Raw genomic sequence first — 25,106 nt, 5'->3', positions numbered from 1 at the left:
GGTGACCCTCATCATCAAGGCGCCCAACCAGAAATACACCGACCAGACCATTAACTGCTTTCTGGACTGGACTGTGGGCAAGCTCAAGTCTCACCTCTCTAAAGTCTACCCCAGTAAGCCGGTGAGTTGTTGTTGGCCTGCCCTTTTCCTTCGTCTTGTCGGTCAGGCTGGTGTTGCGGTAACTTGTGGACAGTTGGTCGAGACTTGTCTGGGGTGCTCTGCACAATAAACCAGAGCCCTCCTGCCCAGGAGCGGTCGGTGCCAGGGCAGTGGCTGGCTCGCTGCTTTCAGGGGAGCTGGCGGTATAAATAGCCACTCCTGTGTGTGATTTAAGAAGGTCAGGATCGCTGTGCAGAATCTTGAAAAGTGGTATCACTGGAGACACTTCCAAGTGCTCCGTTTAACTTCTTGTAGGAACTGGAATTTCAAGATCGCAGTTAACTCAGTTTAATTTCTGTAAATGCAAGAGTTCTATTTAATTTCTGTAAAAGCAAGGTAGCTAATGTTACCCTGTTCTAGTGAATTCACTGAGGTGGGGAGCAGATCATGTCTGTTCATAGTATCATTTAAAAGACGCAGTCGAACAGCCTCCAAAATTATTTATAATTTATTTTCTCCTCTTCAGAAGACATTTTTTGAGGTTGTGCTGAAAACTCTGCTCGCAGATGTTCTACAAACTTGTGTGACAGTTGTAACTGTATTTTTAAACTGAATAGAAAAGCTTATTTTTTTGTTGTTCACCGAGGAAAATACGATTTATTCCTAACTTCTTTTAGGTTCTAGATTTGGTGAGTAAAAAGTTATGAAAAACGTACAGTTAATAATAAAATGATAATACTGGACATGTTTAGAATGGCAGTCATACAAAACAATATATTTTAAAATTTGCTCCAGAAAAGTGTATAAAAGGAGTGACTCTTTCGTCCACACTGCAGCAGCATGTGGGGCCCTAGACCTTGTTATAGAAAACATCAGACAAAGGTTGCATTCGTCTTGTAAATGATTAGTATTCACCTAGTTCAATAGAAGAATCATTGCCATTGTTGATTTATTTTTTTTTTGCCGGTGCTAGAAGAATCATTGCCATTGTTGATTTATTTTATTTTTTTTTTGCCGGTGTGGAAGGTAAAGTAGTAGCTTTGTGTCTCAAAAGAGGTTTCTGCCTTTTGGAGAAAGTAGAAGAAAAGCTGTCAACAACTTAGTCTTTGTCACTGGCACATTGAGATCTGTTAAGCAGTGTTTGTGTTTGTAGGTTCAGTTACTGCCGTAATTCTCTGCTGAGAAAGCCTATCTGTGTAGAAGAAACAAATACACGACTTCAGCTGATTGTTGCATCTTCCTGCTTCCTAGAACATCCTCCTGTGACGTGTTTGTGTTTAAACACTAGTTTTCTGACTCATTCTATGGCCTTGCTAAGTTAGGCTTCTTCAAGGAATCCTTTATGAACAAGAGGTTTTTTATGTTGCACTGTAGGTTTTAACCGGTAGTATAATACTAAATTTCAGTTTCCTGGAACATCTTTCTTTTGTTGAAAACTGATTCCTCAACATGCCTCGCATTATTGAATGACTAGTTCAGAATTCTCAAAATTGATCTGGGTAAAAGAATGGGGAGTTTCTTTAGTGCAGATTATCTCAGTTATTCAAATTGAATTTGAATTTACTGTATTTGCAATTAAACTAGTAACTTAACACTATCTTATTTCATGGGACCTTTAATAACATGGGGAGGGAGAAAGTAATTTAATAGGATGCCTCCTATGTGTAGGAAAATCAAAGTGTTTTTTGGCATGATATGATTTTGATGTTGAGTGTAACTACTTTTTGCAAATTTGTGTGGGAGGTCCCCACCCTTTTTTTTGTTGTTTTGTTTTTAAACCAGATCAGTTTCAAAATCTTGTCAATCAAATTTCTACGTTTCCTGAATATGAAAATTCCTGGAAATAACTTCTATTACACTGCTGTTTTAAGGGTTTGAGAGTACATCAGAACACAGCTTCTCTGTACAGGTATCTTGAAGTTGAGGGTGTAAAATAGAAATCAGTTGCTGTCACTACTACACATAGTCTTTCAAGTTTTCACATGTGATTTGTACCTTGTTCTCCTACACAAATTTGTAAATTAGTTGGTAAACTGATGATAACTGGACTTCTTATAAGGGCTTGTAGTGGGGACGAGATAGTGCATCAAAACTGGAAGAGGGGAGATTTAGGTTAGACATTAGAAGGAAATTCTTTAGTATGAGGGTGATGAGACACTGGAACAGGTTGCCCAGGGAAGTTGTTGAAGCCCCATCCCTGGAAGTGTTCAAGGCCAGGTTGGATGGGGCTTTGAGCAACCTGGTCTAGTGAGAGGTGTCCCTGCCCATGCAGGGGGACTGGGACTGAATGATCTTTAAGGTCCCTTCCAACTCAAACCATTCTATAATTCTGTGGTAATTTACAATTTAAAAGTTATGTATTCAGAAAATTAGATAGTTAAAATTAGCTAATAAGAAGTTAGGTCTTGAGGCAGATTGCAGATTCATTTGTGTAAATGACTTAGTTAAATAGGTACAAATTTCAAGTATAGGCAGATTTAATTGTTTCAGTTATTATTGTAGAGGGTTTAAATTTGTCAGGTTTTTTTTGCCCCAGCTGTACCAATTCTTCATAGCTGGAGTACTGCAATTATAGTGTGAGATTGTTTAAGAAAAGAAAACTTGGAAAATCAACCTGTAGGTCTCAGTCTGGCAGATCTTGCATTCAGTGCATTAACAGCTGCATCCGTTACACCCATAAATGTTAACTTAAAACTTACTTCTCATACCCGTTAGTACCTGATGTCTGGTGTATTCTTTACTCACAGTTCTAACCAGATGTGGTTGCTTGGATTTCAGTTTCTTATGGAAGAAAGGGGGAGAGAGGCTGAGTGACCAAAATAATGGATGTCTTATAGCTGAAACAGGATAGCTGAGAGATTGTGTTTCTTTAGAAGGTTGCTGCAGTCGTTTAGGTTTGGTGGTTTTGGTAACACATTGGGCTGACTTGAACTAAACATTGCAGAGGGTGTCTTGCTTGAAAAATGGTAAAAAAACCCACAAACAAACAATGAAAAATGCCCAGTAGCTGAGGAAGTTTTAGTTTTAAATATATTTACCTTTTGAATTATGATTTGAAAGTGCTCCTGCACCTCACTCTGAACTTTAGACTCTAGAATAATTCTATCTGATGCTGTGTGTTTACTCCTGCAAATTGAGCCACTTATATATTTTTAAAGTATTTTCCCAGTGCAGCTAAGTGTTTGGGCTAGCAGTAATCATGGTGTTCCTTGAAGCAGGATGTATGGCACTGAACCTCCTCTGGCAGAGGATGAGTTTGAAATGCCTTTTCTGCTTACTTTGGCATATATGTGAAATACCGTGTTTTCACTTTTATCACCTCTTCTTCTATCTGCATTTTAAAAACACCTAGGTTTCAGAATCTTAAGGTGGCTTTCACCCTGAGAATGGCAAGTGATAATCCTGTAGTGCACAGGTATTTTAAGTTACACAGGGAGGAGTATGGGGTTTAAGACCTCGTCTTCCCCCATTAATGTCTCTGGCTTAATATGATTAACAGTACTCAGTGTATGTGTAACCTTTTCTTTTGTGTTTTTATAGGTAGCTGAAATGCATGACTAAAGGCTATGTAGTAGTCAGCTTTGAGAGGTCATTTTCATCTAGCATTTTCTTCTCTGTAAAGTATGCATATTAAAAAATAACTTGTACTGCTTATGTTTGAGAAGGCACTTAATTAGATGAGGTTGACAGGGGTTCTACAGAAAAGAATCTGAATTTTACCACCTAGAAAGTTGTATTATGAGTGTGGCAGACGAAACAGCACTCCATTGCCATGTTGGATGATGGCAGAAAGACTTGGAGTTTTTTTTTTATTATTATTATTGTGTTTTGTTTTAACTGCTTATCTATTCTAATTAGTCTACAGATAATCTATCTCAGGACCCAGAAGCAAGCTTTCTGAGACTTTTCTGGCTCCTTTGATCATTCTAAAGCAACAAGTTTCCAATTTACAGGAAATAAAAGTTTTCTCTAATCTTGATACATGCTGCAAATTCTCATTTTTCTAAGGAGGTCTTTCCCAAATACAAAATCCAAGTAAGCTTTTATTCTGTAAGCAGACTGTTCCTGCTTGAAGGGAGCAACCAAAATGGTGTAGTTAAGAATAAATAAGTCTGATGTGAGAGAGGCAGGTATTTCTACTTGTTTTAGATGTAAATAGAAAGAGTATGGCATTGATATTGAATTCATTGCATTATTTTATCAGTTGCAGCTGCAAATAAGTAGTTCCCTGTGTTGTGAGACTTAAAATATAGTGCATTACATCAGTAATTAAAAATACAGAACTTAGAAAATTATTCTTTCAAGTGAGATACAATTCTGTACTGTATGTGGCAGGTTACATACATTTTTAAAGCCATGTGTTTGATAATGAAGAGTATGAATTTGGGAAAAAAGTTAAAGAAATGCTTCTCGGATTTCATGTGTACTTCATCTAATTATTTGCTTAGAGTATCTGATTTTTCTAGTGATACGATCAGATATCTTTCAGGGGAAAAAACTAGTTCTGCAAATTTTCTGTGTTGTGCTGAGTTACAGGAAATCTGTAAAAGGCAATAGCAATAGCAAGAAAAAAATTCTCAAAACTTCTGTGAAAGATTTTTCTAATCACAACAATCTGAATCTGAGGTATTTGTGACTGAGTATTAACACGAATAAGACTGCAGAGTGGACAACAGAAGGCTGCGAGAGAAGGAGGAGAGACTAGCTATGTGTGTGATGGGGAAATTCTTTAAATATTTCACGCTGATAATGCATTTCTATTCCACTGATGTTAGGCTAGATTTTATTTAGCGTTTGCTTGTGTTAGCACTCTGTTTAAAGAGATAAGCCCTATTGTGTTAATTTAGGATGCAGGCAGTAGTTAAACTGAATGGATGTATCAGTTGGCTTCTGTTTAAAATTCTTTTAATATGGGTGAATATTTAGGAATGTTTGTTATGTATTTATTTACATAGTTATCAGCATGTTAGTGACCCACTAGTATTAAGACTATTTAAAATTCTTTCTGACCAGATAAACCAAATTTATTAGAGTGGGGGGATTTTATATGTTTGTTTTGCTTAACCAAGTAAACTGCCTATTTCTTTGCTGGACTGGACATCTTGCTGTAGGAGGGTACTCGAAATAGTTTAATATTAAAAAGAAGTTGGTCACTATCTCTTCTGTGTAGAATAGTTAAAAGCTACTAGCTAATGAGTAGCATATAATTAGGGTTTTTAAAATGTTTTTATGTTAATAACGTATTGTAAACTGAGGAAGTGTAACAACAGGCAAAAAAGTTTACCAAGGTTTGAAAGCTACCTTAAAAAAAAAATTTAAAATTGCTACTTCATGTTTTTAAATGCTTTTCTTCTCATTTCCTCTTGTGATTATTTTTGGGGGGGGAAGGGAGGGAGAGGCAGCATGGATTTGGGGCAAGGGCTAATAACAAAATTCTTTGTCATAAAAGATGGAAATTTGTGCCCTTCTGCATATGTTAATGTTTCCATCATTCTACTATTTATGGTTTTTTTTTCTTTGCCCCAGCTACTTTTCAGGAAGTGCCTGGGAATGGAAGCAGGGTAAAAAGCAAAGCTTTAAAAAAGAGGACTTTTTTTTTTTTTTAAAATAGACTTCATAGTTTTCTTGAGCAGCATTTGCCAGTTAAGTGTTATTGTTATGACACTCTTACTGAGTGTATAATAACAGAATTCTTTTTCAGAATTAATTTGTGAGTTGGATTTGTGCAGCCTCTGAAACATTTTTAAAGCTGTTGGTGGTTGGAGTTATAAGGGTTTTTGTCATCTTCAGATGTTGTCTCCAGCTGTATATCTGTACAGCAGGAAAAAGCTAAATTCCTTTCTTTGTCCCATCTCCTAGTCTACAAAGGATCAGAGACTGGTGTATTCTGGCAGACTGCTTCCTGATCATCTGCAGCTGAAAGATGTTCTCAGAAAAGTAAGCTTTATATCAACACCATATGATATTTGATCAACCCCCCCTTTTTTGGAAATAGGAATTTAGATTTGTGTTGTTTAGCTTAAAATGTTCATTGTTGCATTGAAGGATGTAAGCATATAATGTTGCTATGTTCAGGAAAATGTATTTTCTAGTATCCCTTATATGTGGAATTGTGATACTTGTGGACTGAAGAGTATTTCTGATTCATGGGAGAGCAAGTAGGCAATGCAAGTCCTAAACAAGTGATGTGCAGTGTAGAGGGACTTTTGAGGGCAGTTCCCACTATGACCTACACAGAATCGTTTGACAGATTAGGTTTGTTTGGGGCATAATTTCATTTCTTGCGCATACTTAAATCCAAGAACTTATACGAAAAAGCGCATTTATATAAGCAAATTAAGGGTAATGCATTTATATGCAAAACAGAATTCTAAATTCCTGAATGCTTTTGCTGGGAAAGGTATTTGCTGTCCTGGTTTTGTCAACAGCAAGCCATTCCTGATGATGATTGAAAGTCCTTTCTTAATTTGTCTTATTATTACTATTATTAGTTGTTATTCTGCTTTCTCCTCTTAGGAGAAATAATTTTACTAATCTAACTTTGGTTTCTCCATTCAACCTTTTAGTTAAATACAAATACTGCATACACATGACATCTGATGTAGGAAATCTTGAAATACAGGCACTTGGTTCTCAGATTGGTTCAAATAGTTTGGATTGATGCTACCAAGCAACAGGGACTTCATTAAGTTAGTAGAGTTCTTAAAACTGTATAGAATAAGATGATATTTAGGGCAGATCGTCAAGAGCTTTGTCTCAGTTTTGATAGTAGCAGAAAATAGTGCATTATGTTGAATAGTCTTTAAAATAATTCTAAACAGATCAGGATACATCAGTAGCTGTATATGAAAAATACTTTAACATTAAACAGTTAGACAGTTTTTAATCCTATAAAGTAGGTAAGCTTTGTAATGCTGTACCTGGGTGTTGGTAATGATACTTTTTTTGGGTAAAGTGTTAAGTAAAAATGCGCAGACTGTGAGAGTGGGTTACATTTTAATACCTAGTCTGGAGGAAAGTCTTTAAGGGAGAATTTCTGTATGTAGTATGGAGAAACTGATACAGAGGCATCTTGAGCAGACTAAGGCTGAAATAGATTTCATTCTGAAATAGATTTTATTCAATTGCTTACCAAAAATTTGCTATGTATAGGTTTACTAGAAAGCCAGAGCTGGACTGTTGCAGATCATTATATATCTTGTACCACTTAAAAGTTAATGAAAAAGCTTATATAGCTGGCCTCAAAGCTTAGTTTTGCTTTTTAAGGACAAAATTAAGTCTGACTCCCTTAAATTCACTTGGCCTGCTAACAGCAGTCTAGTTTTAGGAAACACAATTTCAAACCTTATTTATGTTCTAGAGGAGAAACTTTGCTCAACTAACCTCTTCCTTAGCTATACAGAAGCTATGTTTCACTTTAAGGGCATTTTAGTAACTATAGGCCTTGGGTTTAGATAAAGAAATTTAGGGAGTTTAGAAGCATACTCATCAGTCTTAAAGTGAAAAAACTGAGTTTCAGGGAGGTTTTTGTGCTTAAGCTTTTAAGTGCTTTTGGAAAAAGTTATAGTTACTCTTAAGGTCAGTCTCATTCTCCACTGTATTCTTTCTGCTTGATCAGCAATAAATTCCTGATGCTGAGGATTTAGTAAATCTCTCAAATCAGCTTTATTATACTTGTTCTTTGATACTGAGTATTGTCATTTTGCTGATACCTTAAGGCTTTAAGTTGTGCCACTCTTCAGATATGGTGATGTTCATGTTATGTATAAATAGAAAATACATTATAGTAAACTGGCACATAGTATAAAGCTGTACACTGTAAGCTTACAAAGAATATGTCTACCTTCCTTGGCCTCTCAAGTAGTAGAAGTTCTCACCTAGAAAGAAGGTAACAAACTAGATAGGTTAAAAGCTTTTGATGTGGTCAGAATGCTGATGACCTGTGTTCAGTGCTCTCTGATCATTGCTCACTATCACTGACTAGTAAGAATTTACACCTAATATAATAATGAGGCTGTGCTTGGGTTTAGAAGCTAATACATGTGGAGGAGTTTAAATGAATGTGGATAGGCTATGCTAGAAGTAATGCACTGTGGAGTGTAGAAGCAGTTATCCAGTTTTCTATATTTCTAAAGATTAAAACTTAAAAATGAGTAAGCATGTGTGTTAAGGATTTTGTAATAGTTAAAAAAAAAGCAACAAATCTTCCAAGCCTGGTATTTCTAAATGTCATCTTAATAAAAACTGCAGGTTTACTGCACCACACTGTTTTCAGAAGATGGAAAATACTTTTTTTTTTTTTAGTTGCTTTTCTTGTTTAAAATTTGGTGACTGAGGAAGCTGTAGTAAGCAATTTAAATGCAGTCATAGCTGTTCTTGTTGCTATGGCCATTTAAGCTTCAGAGATGCTGGTATGATGGGGTGTTTTCATTGGTGCAGTGAAATAGCTTCAGATTGAAGATGTTGGGGCCTCCATGTTGGGAGGGAGCAGATTCATGAAGAATTGATGTGGGCTGATTACTTGCACACTGACGTGGCTCAAGTGGTGCCACTCCTTCCTCACTTGTAAATACTTAGGAATACTCAAGTCCCATCTAGCGCTTAGAATAGTGTTCCCTGAGTATGGAATATCTGCAGGGGCTCTTCAGACACCCACCTGCAGGCTAGGCTTGAGCCAAGCTTAGCCTGGAGGGAACTGGAGGTAATGGCTGGTACTTTTTTCTTATTTTGGTCTGCTTGTGGAATTCCAGCACCTACATTTTTCATATACCCTGATATTTTTATTCATTAGATCTCAGTGCAAATGTAATAATTCTTAACTTCAGGGAAACTGAGCCCTGTAGTGGGTTTGATACTTTTCCAAAATAAATGTTAAAGCTTGTGATGTACTTCCTTTTGTTTCTCTGTGTGCTTTTCCACTGGTTCTGCTATACAGCAGTTCTAGGGAAAATCTGGGGTAAGTGAATGTTCAATATGTTATTGTGGACAACTGCTAAGAAAACATCAGTTGTGAAGCAGTGGACTTCTCTTGTGCTAGACTCAAGTTTTGCTTTCTGGTCTCTCCATTTTTGATAATGCTTCTTTACTGGTTACAAATGCAGCTTTAAATGTGGATTTTAAGACAGTTTTTGCTTGTGAAATTATCAAATACTGTTGCTTTAGCTCTTACATTTCTTTAATTTTTAGCAAGATGAATATCATATGGTTCATCTGGTATGTACTTCCCGGACACCCCCAAGTTCTCCAAAACCCAGCACCAGTAGAGAAGGTCACGGAGCTTCAACCTCCAGCAGTAGCTCAGTGAGTTTTTTTTCATATATAGGCCGTTAATTTCTTCTACACTGAAGTTTTCAGGGAATTTATTTTAGTTTTTGAAATAGTGTGGTGAAAGCAGAGCATGCCATACGAATTTGTACAATAAGACTTGATTATCTAAGGGTGTTTGTTTAAGCAAAGATGACCTTTTATCAAATTGTAACACAACTATGTTTATTAGACGGTTGAGCACTACTTTTCCTAAGCTGCTATTCCTTTTTAACTCTTTTTCAAAAAGTACATTTTCTGTTCTCTCCACATTCCTCTGTCTTTGTCAGAAATTGAGCAGTGTATTCCAGTTATTTTTTGAAAAAGATCTGATAAGTTTTGTGAAAATTTTACTGCTGACTAGAGACTAGTCAAAGTGCTGTGGTTGTGAGGTAGAGAGAGAGGTTGGCCAGTGTTTGTTTTGCTTGACAGAACTGTCCAGTACTTGCTTAGTAGCTTCAAAGTAGTCATACTGCCTGTAAGACAATGAGAAGTAGGTGTTCTTAAAATTTTGTCAGTTAAGGTGTTCAAAGAACGCTTTTGTTTAGGATGTTTTGAGCCTTCTTCTCTTCACACCCTGCAAAAATGATAATGATCCTTGGTTGTACTGTTTTAACAGAAGTGCAGTTAATGTTTCTGTTGGTGACTTGGTTGCCATTACTGTCATTCTCTTGGCTTTTTCTAGAGTTGGCAGTAACACTAAGCGAGCCTTAAAGGTTAGTGAGAAAGGAATGTGTACAATACCATTTTAGATAATTCTCATCTGTAGTGTGTTGATTATCAGCATATGGAAATATCCTACCAGTAATAAGCTGCTTGGCTTCATTTCTCTGTCAATAGGGTACTGTTTCTGACTGCTGTGTGACAGTCAGAAACATGTGGAGTTTAAGCAATAGTAGAGAGTGAACAGTGGATACATTGTCTTTTCAAAGGCTATATTTATATATCTGTCTCTGTTTGCAAGCACAACACAGGGGCCTCCTTTGTGATTGCTTTATTGCTACATAGATCGGTTGTAAATGTTGTATTTAAATGACTGTATTAACGACTGCCTAAAGGAGTCAGTATGCACAGTGTTAAGGCCATAATACTTTTAAGGAAACAATGGAAAGCCCAAGCTTCAGTAGCTTTTGTTATTCCATTTGGTTTTTTACTTTTATTTCCCCTCCCCCCACTGTCTAGTGGTAAATTTTTCTTGTTTTCATTTGTAGGGCAAATGTGATATGGATGTCTTAAGTAATTGCACCTTCTCACTTCCTGAGTTGTCAAATTTGAAGAGGATTTTCTACTGAGTAAACATTACAGTAAAGTTTAGCAACAGGATTTGATTTATTAAAACTAAAATAATGCATCTTAGCGGCCAAATTGCAGACTTTTATGGTGACACATAATCTAGGAGAGCCAGCTGTTGTCCTGCTTCCAGGGTTAAGTACTAATCTTGGAAAGCATTGAAGGTCTGACACACTAGTTTTAGGTGTATTTCTGGAAGCTTAGGTAGTTCCTAGCTACTTCACTATTTCCACCCCTTTCCCTCTCCCAGCTGTGAGCACAGCAGTTTGGATTGGGCAGCTGGCACAGTGAAGAGGATGATAAGTATGAAAGTGGAAGGGGAAACTGAAGATAAGGCTAGAAGAATGGTATTTTAAGCTAGTGCAGGCACTCTTTTCTCTGAATATGCAGTAATATCCTGAGGTTGTAGTTACTTTTGTTAGTGATAGCCGCTAGAATTATTGCTGCTGCTAAACATTATTTCAATTAAGCTTTGGTATGGTTCAGCTTTTGGACATTTTAATTCCCAGTGACTTGTGGCTTTCTCTGGGACCTGTCAAGTGGTTGAGTCTTTCTGAAAACTGTGGTTTTATATTTGCACCTGAGTGCAATTTTGAATTGCTGTTTTTACTAAAGGCTTGCCAGAACCTGTAAAACCCCAGAAGACTTGCCAGGTGCTTATATTATCAATAAAACTTGTGACAAAATGTTAAAGCAAATAGGTTTTTAAGACATAGTAGTAAATCTTGTAACTGTGGCAAAAAGATCCCCAACCTCAGTTCTATTTATTTTTAAGAATTTAGACTGTTCTGGATCAACTGCTGCCTCAGCCGCAAACCAAGAAGCTTCATCTACATCTTTGAACACTAGTGCAGATGGAGTGAGGCATCGTAATCTTCCACAAGCACAAAGCAATCCCATGCCAAGCCATCAGTTCCCTTATTTAATGCAAGGGTAAGTGAGAGTGAAGCAATCCTCAGCTCTTTGATACACTTTAATGTACCTTAAATGTTCAGTTACATTTACACTGCTTTCACAGTCTGAAAATGATTTGGCTTGTTCATCTTGAAGCATAAGTCACATTAGAAACATTTTTCACATGAACATTAATTTTTTTAGCCAGGAGTCAATCAAAGTGTTCTTGGTGCTCTCTGTAAAGCTATTACTTTTTCTTCATACTCTGTCTTTCTGCTGTCAAGTGCAGCTGTAAGATTTATCTAGTAGTTGTAGCTAATAATGTAACTTATAAAATTATTGCTTCCCTTTTTTCTAGTCCTTTGTGATAATTGTGAACACTAAATTCTTTCCAGAATATAATAGTTCTTAGTTTTTGATGCATTTGTTACTCTTCACTTTTCCATATTGAATTAAACTGTAGAAATTGTTTTTCTACAAGTATGTGTTGTGTGTGTAAGTGCTTGTGTATCTACAATAGAATTCTAAAATATTTTCATACGTGCCAGTGAAATGTAACAAGCATACATTGCTTGATCAGATCTGTATTATGTAACTTCCTACAATTTATTTTTTTTTCTCTTAAAAAGCAGCTTTAGGAATTTTTAACCCATGTGGCCTTTGCAGCTTCTTAAACTTTTTAGGCAAATGTTTTTCCAAGGGGCAGTGCATGTTGAGATGTTAACTGTCATTTTTCCAGGGAACACATTCAGGATTTTTTTCCTCACAAGGTGTTTTTCCAGTACTATACAAATTCTAGAGATTTGCTTTGGAGAATGTTGAGTCAAGCAAAGAAAAAAAAAAATCCCTATGAAACTGCTAACAGTAACAACTGTTTCTGTCACTGGAAAGAAAAAAGATGTCAAGAAAAGACCTGTTGAAAATTTACATAGTGTCAGTTTAATTTACATGCTCTCTTGTTAAAGTTTACCTAGACTTTACTAGTTTTTGTCCTGAATTCCTTCAATTGCTTTTTTATTTTTTTATCTGAGATGCACTGTCTGCTGGGAAGAAATAGCCTTTGCAGTGGGTGGGGCACTTAGCTTATTTTGACCATGGTGTCTTCACGGAAGTGGTTATACCTGCCTTTATGACAAAGCTAGGTGACGCTGGCTTGACAATCACTGTTTGATGTAAATATAAATTAATTCCGGAAGCAACTTACTGCATGATTACTTAATTATTTAATTACTGTAAAAAGTTTTAATGGCTTTCTAATTAGCTTGTCATGTAACCATACTCTTGAGTGTGAGTTTTCTGTCAGTATGCATGGTGAACTGCTTAGGCTATGGACTTCAGAAAGGCCACAGAACCATTGTTCAGTCTTTTAGCTGAAGTATTTAAAATACAGTGGGAAGCATCAGTTTGGAAAACATTACTGTGTTTGGAAGAAAGATTAGCTTAAAAAAACCAAACAAACATAAGTCTATGTCTGTATTAGCAAGTAATGTGGATTGAGAGGAATGGGTCTGTAGACTGAAAGAGGTGCTGGGAATCTGGCATCAACAATGGACACATTTTAGGGTGTTCTGTCTTATTTGGACTATCTCTAGTTTGGTCGCCTGTAATAGGTGCCTATTTGTGGCAAAGGTGCCTTAGCAATGCTCCTAAGTTGCATATTTCAGTTTAGTGTGATCCAAAAGGAATGCAGGTGGTGATCCAAAAGCACTCTGGTGCAAACAAAAAGCAGTAAGAGGAAGTGACTCGAGGTTTGATTCCGAAGTGCATTCCTGATCTGAACAGAAATGCTAAAATAAATAAACCCTAAATAATATTAAGCCTTTTTTGTAACAGTAGTGTAGTGTAACACTACCAGAACATAAGGTAAATCTTTGCAGACTGCTGGGCACTGGCTCAGCTCAGCTCTGAGCGGTCTGTGTTAGTGCCTGCTGTAGTCTGCAGTCTTCTTTGAAAACAGTTTTTAATGCTTTCAATAATCTTTTCCGATGCATCTGTTTTTGCTTCAGGGCATTGCTACTTATTCCAGCAGTAAGAAATGCCTTATGGTTTTTTTTCTGCTTTCTTAAACATCATTTTGGGCAATGAATCTAGCTTCAATGTAGTTTACATGCAGACTGACACTTGTTAGGAGCAATGAAGATTTGTAGCTGAAATTTGTGTTACCTTGTGGATTTTTCTTACTGTTTTGTAACTGAACATTGATGCCAGTTGCATGATGGTTTCTAGGCTTTGCTGATGGGGAAAGTTCTTTGGATGTTTGGAAATGTACAAGAGAGTCAATTTTTTTTTTTAGCAATTTGCAACAGTTTTGTTAATAATTTGTACAAATATGTAACATGATTGTTGGGTGATTAAGTTATGTTTTCCATGGTTTTTAAGTTCCTGGCACAAAGCTTTAGTGTGCCAGTTGAATACACTTTGGGGAAAACGGCTAATTCAGATTGTTAAAATGTTACATAGGAGGCCATTTAGGACTTCCTGTTGCTTTGAGCTTTGGTAAATGCTGTTCATCTAAAAATCTGGACTGGAGGTGGGACTGGGCAAGTAGTTTATGTATCTACCAAGTTAGTTTGTTGCTGTAAGTACAGTGAAAGTACAAAATACGGCTTTTGAGTAAGCACAGCATTGTCTGCTCCTGTAGACTTAGTTGTGGATCAGGACTCTACTGTGCCAGGCAGGTACAAACAGAACAGATGAGCTCAGTCCTGAAAGGGCTTACGTTTCAGACTGGGGGGTACTTGGAAGCAGTGAAAGGACAAGAAACATCAAGGCAGTAAGATTATTTGTGAAGTGTGGGCAGCCCATCTAGTGAAATGTTTTTGTACTGTGTAATGGTAATGTTTGAAAGCAAACAACAAAATGGCATACTGAGGGTATGTAGTATGTTCTAGTTCTTGCTTCATCAGTAGCTTTTGCTTGCTGTTTTTTTTTGTTGTTGTTTAAAATAGCAAATTACATAATGAAGGATATTGAAATATCACTTTAAGTTGATATCTCAGGCTTCTATAAGACAAACACTAAGAGAGATGTCTCTATGGGCCAAGGTCACTAAAATGCAGTTACTGTCAGTCATGCAGATGACAGATTGAGCTTTTAAGTCTGAATTAAAAGTCTTACTTTTTCCACTAGTGGTGAGCAGTATCTTCATGATTACATTAGCTAACAAGTCTGACCTTACCCTCAAGTTGAGTCTCAGTTCATTTTACTTGTCTTCCATACACCAAGATAAGTAATTCTGAGCTTTCTAGGCATTTAAGGAGTAATGTGCCTCTTTTCAGAACATTCTGAAGCTACCTCTACCATTTGAACCTTAAAACCCGTTTTTGGACTTTTCTAGCTGTTCTTCTACTGTCTGCTCTGTTCTCCAATCTTGGAATGCCTGTGCCTATCCAATTTGCTTCTCTGCTCTTGTGCTGTTGTTGCCTATCTTTTGAAATACTCTGCTTCCTGCCTCTTTCTCCTCCTTTTGGAAAAAGATGAGCAAGGACATGTTGCTTTCTTTTTTCTTCCAGCAGCAAGCCAGCTTGCTTTGCTGAGAAGAGCCTCTTTCTTTGGAGAGGTTCTCCTCACTGCAGTACATTACACTGAGTTTAGAATTGTTCCTGAATTTCATAAACTCACTTAATACCCCAGCATCTGTAATAGCTGTATAATGGACAGCATCTGCCTCATTCTGATATTTGATGAGCAAACAAAATGCTGCTCTGCTAGTTGGCATTCTAAAGCAGAAGATTGCTCTTGAGTATTGTTGTCTACTTTTTTGCATTAATGAAGTCAGATTTTTAAATGTTAAGTCTTCTGAAAAAGTCACATCTAGAAAAGCTGTTGAAAAAAGAAAAAAACAACAATACACCCACCCCCTCCCAACAACCTGCCAGGATGGGAAACAAAAGAGCAGGACATAACTGAAATATTTTGTTGTTTGTCTTGATTGACTAGTTTGTTAATCTACTATTAAGCTTTTAGACATCAGGAAAGCAAGTTTCAAAAGAATGGAAGAAAGTAGAGGCTCAAATCCTGTAATATTTCTAACTGACAAGAAAAAGCATTGGTGAATTCCTGCAGAACTTCGGCAAATTGGTAGCACTGCTTATTGATGACTGAGCTGGTGAAGTAGGTATGGTTGAACAATGAGGGGTCCTGGTCCTGCCCTGCCTGTTTACATCCCCATGTGGTATTCTACCTTGTGGAAATTGAGACATCAGTCAGTAATTTGTCACAGTGTAGTACTTAGCAACATCCATGTAGAACATTTGAATCTCCTTTACACATTCAGGGCCAAGTGTTTTATGATGGTCAGGATTTTATGGATTTTGGAGGAGCCTTATTTCTCAAAGTGTTTGCCAGGTCAGGGGATTGAAAAGAATGTTCTTAAAGCTTGCAGCCATAAAGAGAAAAGCATGATTGTGTTTTTCAATAGCAGCTTGACAGGTTTGTTTTTTTTGTTCCAACATGTTAATTATGCATAAATAAGTAGCATCAGCAGGACTGCCAGTTCAGCCTTGCAAATTTGTCCATGACTATCTCAGTGTTTATGTGGTCTCAGGACAGTAGCTTTTACTTTCTTCCCGTCCTGCCCCCCATCGTTGTCAAAGCAGGATATTGCTGAATACAAACACAGCAAACTGTTTTGACAGCGGTCATGGAGTTGCCTGACAGGCTCTTGTCCAGAAGTACAGTGAAATGCTTATTCATGTGTAACATGGAAAAAAGATGTAAATGTCTTCCTCCCATCTTGCTTTCTGGGCATGTCTTTTATATCTGAATGCCTGGTAGACTAATGAAATCTCTTGGTGATATCTTTGCAGGGAGTGCCTTACTTAGGGAACAGGTGTAGTCTGCAGAACAATTACAGCAGTCACAGCTTTTGCTACCTGCAGTCTGAGTAAACTTTTCTTCATCCTTTATACTCTCATGCTGTCCTGAAAGATGTCCTGGTTTACTACAGTTCACTGCATCAAAATCTTTATGGAAAGAGTTGGAAATCTTGCCAAAACATGCTATGTGCTCTAGGAGGTAAGAGAGGCTAAGGAGATTAAAAGCAGACAAAACCAAACCTAAAATTCTGTATGGGAGCTTTATGTCTCTTGCATGTCAACCAGAGTTAAAAGCCCACAGAGAGGAGAACCACTTGTGCTCCAAACATTGAGAAATGGGGAAAGTAATTTACGGTGTTCTTAGTTGCAGTCTTCAGAAGTTGTATCTGAAATATTAGCTTGTCTTTGCTCATGTTAATTTCATCATGTCTTTGATCACAGTGATACTTCTGGTATTGTTTCAAAAAGAAAGCTATAGAAGATAGTAAGTTTTCCTTTACAACTCCTGCAGCATGTTTAAGTGTGACCTCTGAACTTGAAAGGAATTATATGGAAGAATTTCTGCAGTTATACACAATTTTGAAAAATTTCAACATGGTTTTGTCCTAGAGATGCAGCTAGTGACAGACTTCTAGATACAAAAACATAAATCCACTTTCTCTAGAAATAACTGTGCTTATTAATTTCTTATATGAAAACAGTGCTTTTTTTTTTTTTAATGGGCTGGATGATCTTACTACATATTTCAGTGCATTATAGGGGGACAAATGAGAGGAATAAAATATGATGGTGTTTTTTTTTTAATATTGGTGCATTTAAAAATGTTACAATTTAGAACTGAATATTTTTCTTTAAATCTTTTTCTAGCAGTATAGGCAACCAATTTCCAGGTCAAAGTGTTCCTGCTGGATTTTCTATGTATCCTGCATTCAGTCCCTTACAGATGATCTGGTGGCAACAAATGTATGCTCGTCAGTACTACATGCAATAGTAAGTCTGCATTATCTTGGGTTGGACTGTATTACTCTAATGAAAAGAAGGTATTAAAAACTTGGATGTTGTTTACAGAATCAGAATGTCTGTGTTTATTTTGTCTGGCTGTTCTGTTCTACACTAAGTTCTGTCCAGCAAATTTTGAAATCCAGTTTTGGATTGAAATGAATGTATTATTAAGTAAAGATTGAAGGGAAAATGCCGTTTGTTTTGACCTGTATTACATCTGAAACTGTTTTTTATTAGTGGTGCATGTTTTAGACAAACCAGTTTTATGTTTAAATTTTTAGCCAAGCAGCTGTTTCAGCCCAAGCGACTGAGCCAGCAAGATCTGCAGTTGCCCAGGCTGTAAATTCAGAACATGCTCCTGCAAATGAGCCCGCAGCAGTGCCAAATGTAGCCGTCCAGGAGAACAGGCCTGTAAACCCAAATGTTCAGATGAATGCACAGGGTGGCCCAGTAGTGAATGAGGAGGACTTCAACCGGGACTGGCTGGACTGGATGTACACGTTCTCTAGAGCAGCAATTCTTCTGAGCATTGTATACTTCTATTCTTCCTTCAGTCGATTTGTCATGGTAATGGGAGCCATGCTACTGGTTTATTTGTGAGTACAACAGTTGAGTACAACTGCAGATGTGATACATGGAGTATGGTGCTAGTGTATAAGCCACATGCACCAGTACAGATTAGGAGCTGACCTGCTAGAAAGCAGCTCTGTGGAGAGGCACCTGGAAGTCCTGGTGGACAACAAGTTATCCATGGGACAGCAATGTGCCCTTGTGACTGAGAAGACCAGTTGTGTGCTGGGGTGCATGAAGAAGTGTGTCCTGCAGGTTGAGGGAGGTTCTTCTCCCCCTCTACCCTATTGAGACTGCATCTGGAGTATTGTGGCCAGTTCTGGGCTCTCGAGTTCAAAAGGGACAGGGATCTACTTGAGAGAGTCCAATGGAGGGCTATGAGGATGGTTAAAGGACTGGAACACCTGTCTTACAAGGGAAGGCTGAGAGACCTGGGGCTGTTCAGTCTAGAGAAGAGAAGACAGAGGGGAGCTTGCTAATGTCTAGAAATACCTGAAGGGTGGGTGTCAAGAAGGAGAGGCCAGTCTTCAGTCATGCCCTGTGATAGGACAAGGGACAGTGGACACAAACTAGAGCACAGGAAGTTCCACCCCAGTGTGAGGAAAAACTTTACTTTAAGGGTTATGGAGCACTAGAGCAGGCTGCTCAGAGAAGTTGTGGAGTCTCCTTCTCTGGAGACTTTCAAGACCCATCTGCATGCTTTTGTGTCACCTGCCATAGATTCTCTGGTGGTCCTGCCCTGGCAGGGGCGTTGGACTCAATCTCCAGAGGTCACTTCCAACCCCTACTATTCTGTGATTCTCTGATTTAAACTGAAAAATTATTCAAATGCAGAAGGCACTGCTCCTTTACAGTATGATGTGTGTTTAAAAAGAAAAAATAATTTAAAAATTCAAACAAGTAGAGAAGCTGCTATGGAAAAAAAAATAATAATTCTCAAAACATAGTTACAATAAATTGGATGCCATTTAAGCCTGAAATACAAACCTGAAATACAGTGCTCTTAAATGTTGGTGATATTACCAGTTCAGTATTGTAGGAATGTAGAACTTCGGAATGAAAATTTAGGACATGGGGTTGAGGAGAGGGAAGTTCATATAGGTCAAGCATATACTTGGATAAACTTAAAATGCTGCTTGAATATGGAAAGAAAACTGCAGGGCCAAAGTCACTTGTATTTCAAAAGTAGTGTGTGGAATTTTTGCAGTAAGTCAGGTTAGGCAGAGCTAAAGTAGTGCTACTGTAATGGTGGGTAACTACATCTGCTAGAGTTACAGGAACTTTTTCTTACGATGTATCAAAAAGGCCTAAGCTCATTCTGTTTTATTCAGAAGTATCAATAATATTGTCATGACTTCCCTTTAAATATAAAAATGCGTCAGTGATATAAATAAAAGTAAAAACAGCAGTAATGCTTGATCTTTTGGACTGACGTAATTCATTAAGAGTTTCCTTACATTGTAGTCTCAGTCATCAGTGTTCTGTTTCTCATGCAGATATGATAGTTGAAATCAGAATATAGACACCTGAAGACATAGGGTGGGCTTATTTAACTTATAGTGTGGTTCAAGCCTTAGCTGAAGTTTAAATTCTTTTCCATAGAAAATCTAGTTTAAACTATGAAAATTAAGGCAGCCTTTGAAAATTAATATAACTTAAAAATAGGGAAGACACCCCAAAAAGTATTCTAGATATTTAATCTAATCATGGTAAATTATTCATCCTCTGGAACAGAGGGCTGTTAATCAGCACTTCTGAAACTTTAAGAATACCTCTTAGCAAGACCCTTCTGGATCCAAGCCTCAAAGAGTAGCCATTCAATATAGAAGTAAGACTTGCAGAATTATTATTTTTTTTCCCCTTTCAAAAGAGTTTTTCAACTGTTCCATTTTCTTACATAGACACCAAGCTGGATGGTTCCCCTTCAGGCAAGAGGGAGGCCAGCAACAGGCAGCCAATAACGTGGAAGTGAACCGTGATGGGCAACATGCAAATAATCCAGATCTTGAAGAGATGGTGAGTAAGAGCAGGCATGTCTTTTGAGACTTCTATGTGTTACATAATTAACTATGCTGTAATGCCTGGTCAGAAAGTCAACTTCTATGGAATGTAGTCACTTTAACCAGAAGGCTTTCAACATTGTCCTCAGTGTTGTGCCTGCTGCTGAAATTCTGTATTATTCCAATCTGACAAGAAATTGATTGGAGACTGGCTTTTTTTTCATGCTAGTTATTCTTCAGGAGTTTGTTTTGAGAGAAGTTAATTAATGTAGGAAGATACCTTACATCAGAGCTCTGAAAAGCAGCAGTTTAATTCCCTCAATTTCTGTTTTGAAAGGAACGACTTATGGATGATGGCATTGAAGATGACAGCGGAGAAGATGCAGGTGAAGATGCCAATACAGAGCAGCAGCCTGGATTCATGGCTTCTGCTTGGTCCTTTATCACAACCTTCTTCACATCACTGATCCCTGAAGGGCCTCCTCAGGTTGGCAATTAAAGTGGAAAAGGAACTGTGTCAGGCAGCCTCAGTAGCCATACGTAGAAGTGGAACAGATTCCTAGAGAGTGTTTTAAATACAGTGCAATTTTTGAAAATTTATAATGTTATCTTTTTGATCATGGTGTACAAAAATGTGTATTTTTTTCTTTTGGCTTTCTCACGCATTGAATATTTTAAGCACAAGTGGACTACTAAATGCTTTCTTTAAGATTCTTCTTTTTCTGAAGAACAAAATGTAAAGATATTGGTCTTCCATATTTTATTTTAATTTCAAATGTGTATTATACTGAGGCAAAAAGCTTGTACTTAATCTGCACCATTACCTCTTTAAAGAGCTGTTAAAAATATGAATGTTGATGGACCTTTCCAAATGCTACCTATTCATCTGAATAACTGTAATGAATCTTATGTTAATTTTATACAGGGTATGAATTACCACTTGAGATTTGGAGTTTATATCATTCCCGAGGGAATAATGTAAACACAAGGATTATTTGCTAATGGCACATTGTCTTCATGCCACATAATACTAAGCCTCTTATACATTTAGAAAGCGAGAAGCTTTTTTCTTGAAGGCTACACTGAAGTCCATTACAGTTGGAAGTGTTTGACAGCTCTTCAAAGACAATTGACATCGATGGGATGAACCTTCAATGTTTGATACATACAGGACTTTTTAAGAAGAATATTAGCTGTACTGGGGAAAAACATGTACACTAGGTTTTTTTAATAAAAACTTATGGTAACTCTTTTGAATGTCTATATGCATATTTGAATGCAAACAACACATGGTGAATCATTGAGGATGAGGTTATGATTGATTTGAGAGTGGAATAAAGTTATCATGGTAGCATTATCGATACTGACTACAGTGGTATATTTGTAGCAGTGCATACAAAATTACTGGTATGATCTCAACAGCAGGATATCTGTATTCTGACACTTAATTAACTTAATTAAAACTAAGAAGAACATTGTATATGAGATAATAGTGCAGTGCTGCTGTTAGATTTTTGGGGTTTTTTCTTTAGATTTAATCATAGTCAAGAAGTTATATCTGGTTTTGTTCCTGATTCTGGGGTTGCCATATGCTATATTACTTAAAAATGGCTGCAAAGGTGCTGTTGTTCTGCAACCAAAAGAAAGCCTATCCAGCTTTCTGATTTCCAAGTACAGGGCAAAGCTCTTAAATAGGTCTAAACAAGTGAGAAATAGGGGTTTATTTTTCACTTGCTCATGTCAAACTACTGAAGCAGTGCAGTGAAGTTTTAAAACCTAAAAAAAAAAATAATTCTTTGGGTTTATACTGTGAAACATCTGTCAGGATTTCTAGGTGTTATTGAGAGTTGACGCTAAATTGGAAAAATACACGAAAATGTTTTTCATTTAAATGGCTTGAGTAGTGTTTTTAAAGTTACAAAGTAATTGTCATTTACAAATCTGTCAGAAGAGGAGAATTAAGTAAGTCTTAAAAGCATCAATTATTTGCTGTATAGGCAACAGTGATGAATAAATAATGTTTAATTAGGATGTTTTATTCCTGTGTTACTATGGAGGGTTGCTCTCAATTTAGATTCATTACACAAACATAAAATGTGTAGACCTTGTCTGAGAGGTTTTACCCTTTTAATTTGGTGGATGGATCTAACTTGGCTAACATTTAACAACTATGACACAACTTGACATTTTCAAAAGGAATGGCACAGTGTGGCAATCTTGTATGTGATAATACTTGTTTCTAGAATGTGTTTAAGAGATTTTGTCAATTTGACCTGTGTGTTCTCCCTCTTGCTCTTCCCAAAAAATAATTTTTCTTTTTGTCCTGGGGTTAGTGTGTCTGTCACCTGTGCAGTTACTACCTATTGGTATGCATGTGCTAACAGGTGTTGGCTGTTTCTTGCTGTCGTCGTTTAGGTTTAATTTGTTTTCCATGCTATAGGAAGCCATTGGTAGTCACTCTGCTGTTAGTAGATTAGAGTAATAAAGTTGCTCTTATGCTGTTAGTCCTGATTTAGTTAAAAAAGTGCAGCATTGTCATTGCTTGTTCATATTGAGATATGGAGAAATTTGTTTAACATTACCAAGATGTAATAAGAATAAGAATTAAATATGAAGTGTTACCAAAAAGCAATGAAAGAGTTGGAGGCAGAGGAAAGCCAATGAGAAGAGCAGCATTGAGGGAAGGTGTGGTTGTAAGGATTGAAGAGCAGATTGAGGTAAGAGAGGTGCATTTTTTTTTTCTTTTCAGAAAAGGAAAGAGCTGGGTGAAAATTAATCACATCGGGTCTTTATGGGTGTCTGAGAAATTCAGGCATAGAATTGAACAACATGAAATGTGTAACAGGTGTGATGATGGAATAGAAATGAAAACTCTAGGAAAGCAGTTGTTTTTTTTCTTAGTTTATCCTTGTAGGCACTCTTCTGTGGCATAAAAACACTCGTAACATATCTGTGCTTCACCCACTTCTGCAATTTTGAACCAGAAAAAGCGATGGAATTTCATTCCTTTGTTACCTTACAGGAAGTCATGAAGTGACAGATAAATTTAGAGGAGGTCTGTGTATCTAATAGCAAGTCTCTGCCAGCTTCACAGCATGTTAAGGCAGAAACAGACACAAGATAAAGCCTATTCCCTCTGTAATGCTACGTCCTGAGACGGAGGAGTACTTCATGGGATATAAAAATGGTAACATACCATGCAGAAGATCATCTGATCTCAATATTGTGCTTAATCTAGAAAATACTTTGCAACTGATGTATGTACCTACATACATCTGCATTGACCTCTTTGGCAACAAATTACAGTGGGTCTGTTTGTTTAACAAACCGGTATAACTTAAACTCAATCTGGAGGATTCTTGGGTGCAAAATGCAGTCAGAAGGATCCTTTTTCTCTTGTTAACTTGTGAATTTGGAAGGTCATCCTGGTCCCTTCCAACCCCTAAGATTCTGTGATTCTGTACAAAATCACTTTGTTCCAGCAGAGGGAATGGCTAATTGTTACTGCTGCTTGTTTTCTATACAACTGAGAAGTTTTCTAGCATAAGACTTTTTTTAGCAACTTTTGCTATTGCAAGGAAGTGGTTCAGAATTTACCCTGGCATAGTGCTTGTGACCTCTTACCTGCTTTTTCTGGGTAGGCAGAGGTGGGCAGTCAGACAACTGCAGCCCTGCTGGATGGCCCTGTGTTAATTAGGTGGGAGGCCCTGCTATTAATCTGGTGCGAGCTAGCTGCCCAGGTGTCCAGGGTGATGCCGTGTTACTTGTGCTGGGGAAGCTTTTGATGCTGCAGGTGTCCAGGTTAAATAAATAAATGCCTGTGTGGCTTTGGGTGTGGGTAGTGTACTGGTGTGTCAGCTTACAGTCTGAGTATAGGTGGGATGGTGCAAGCTGGGAATGAGTTAAGTTATCACTCACAGCCCTTGTGTGCTTCAAAGCTACTGCTCATCTGAGTAACAAGATAATACAAGATAATAAATACATTTCATTGTTATTTCCACCCACAAAAAAAAAGGGGATTTAGCCATTCTTCATGGCAGTGGCTGTATGTGAGTGCTAGTCTGGAGTACTTGTGCTACTGCTGCTGCCACACAGAAGGGAACTTCTTACTCTCAGTGGGGTTTACTCACTTGCAGCTCTGTTCAAGGACTTGCTTTTGGAAGAAGCTCAGGTGACCACAGTGAATGCTTAGCAGTTTAGACTTATTCAAAGACAATCTACCAAGAAGCACTGGTTGGTACCAAGAAGCACTGGTTGGGAAGTACATACTGGACCTGAAAAAAGCTATCCATAAAAAGCTGAGGGCTGGCTGACTTTATGCTCTTTGAATTTACAGAGGCAAGTCCAGTGAGAGAAAGCCCAAGCTACATAAAGACTTCTTTAGCAAGACACTAATTTGTGCTGGCTTTAGAGCTTTATACTTTGTTAAAACAACATGAGGAAACTATTTTTTTAAGATTTTTTTTCTTAATGTCTATTTGTGATACTGATGTGGTTTCACTGCTGGAGTTTTTGTCAGGGCCTGGAGTGGTGAAGCTGAATATGCAGAGTCATTCTGTTGATCCCTTTGTTTAAACTTGCAATTAATGCTTTGCTCTGTGGGCCTTAGGATGGTGTGGTTGTCATGTGCCACTTCTGTGATACAGCCTGTGGGAGGAGTAGAAGGGAAAGGATGATGTTCCTAGAATTTAATTTAGTTTTCTCATTAAACACCAGGGTGATGTTAAGTGCTGTTCCTCATACTCACATAGTTTTAGCTGTTCTGGGAATAAACTACAACATTTCTGGTCAATTTTTTTTGGAGTAGGGGGGCTTAAACCAGGGCAGCTGCAACTGCAGGTTAAGTCCCCCGAGGTTAAGGGGGGTGGGTCGGGGGGTGCAGACGAGTAGCACACAACTTACAGAAAGGCTAATGACATATTTTCCTGGAAGGGGAAATCCAGGTGTGAGGAGCTTGTGGGACGGAAGTAAATGGAGTTGTGGGTATGTTCATTTTTGAAAATCGAGGTGGGGGGGGGGGTTACGTGCGTGGACACGTTCATTTTACACTGTCAGACTGTGCTGAGCTTAGCTGGTCTTCGTTCGCGTTAAGGCTAGGAAGGCTAACGTGTAATCACCCTAGCAAGGGGAA

General features: G+C 37.6%; 1 protein-coding gene across 1 annotated transcript; it reads left to right on the top strand.

Annotated features, from left to right (window-relative positions):
• Position 1: 1 nt before the first annotated feature.
• HERPUD2 (HERPUD family member 2) lies at positions 2–21,071 on the top strand (the record flags this gene model as incomplete). The annotated part of the gene is made up of 8 exons (XM_010004364.1): positions 2–121; positions 5,959–6,036; positions 9,286–9,399; positions 11,468–11,625; positions 17,271–17,393; positions 17,687–18,001; positions 19,877–19,991; positions 20,313–21,071. Coding segments are annotated over 8 exons (1,185 nt in total), but the record flags the coding sequence as incomplete, so codon positions are not given.
• Between the last annotated feature and the right edge of the window lie 4,035 nt (positions 21,072–25,106).

The sequence above is a fragment of the Chaetura pelagica genome, unplaced genomic scaffold (genome assembly GCF_000747805.2).
Source record: "Chaetura pelagica isolate M959 unplaced genomic scaffold, ChaPel_1.0 scaffold319, whole genome shotgun sequence".
Taxonomy (NCBI): domain Eukaryota; kingdom Metazoa; phylum Chordata; class Aves; order Apodiformes; family Apodidae; genus Chaetura; species Chaetura pelagica.
Note: the sequence above shows the minus strand (reverse complement) of the source record. Positions and strands in the feature narration are given on the sequence as shown.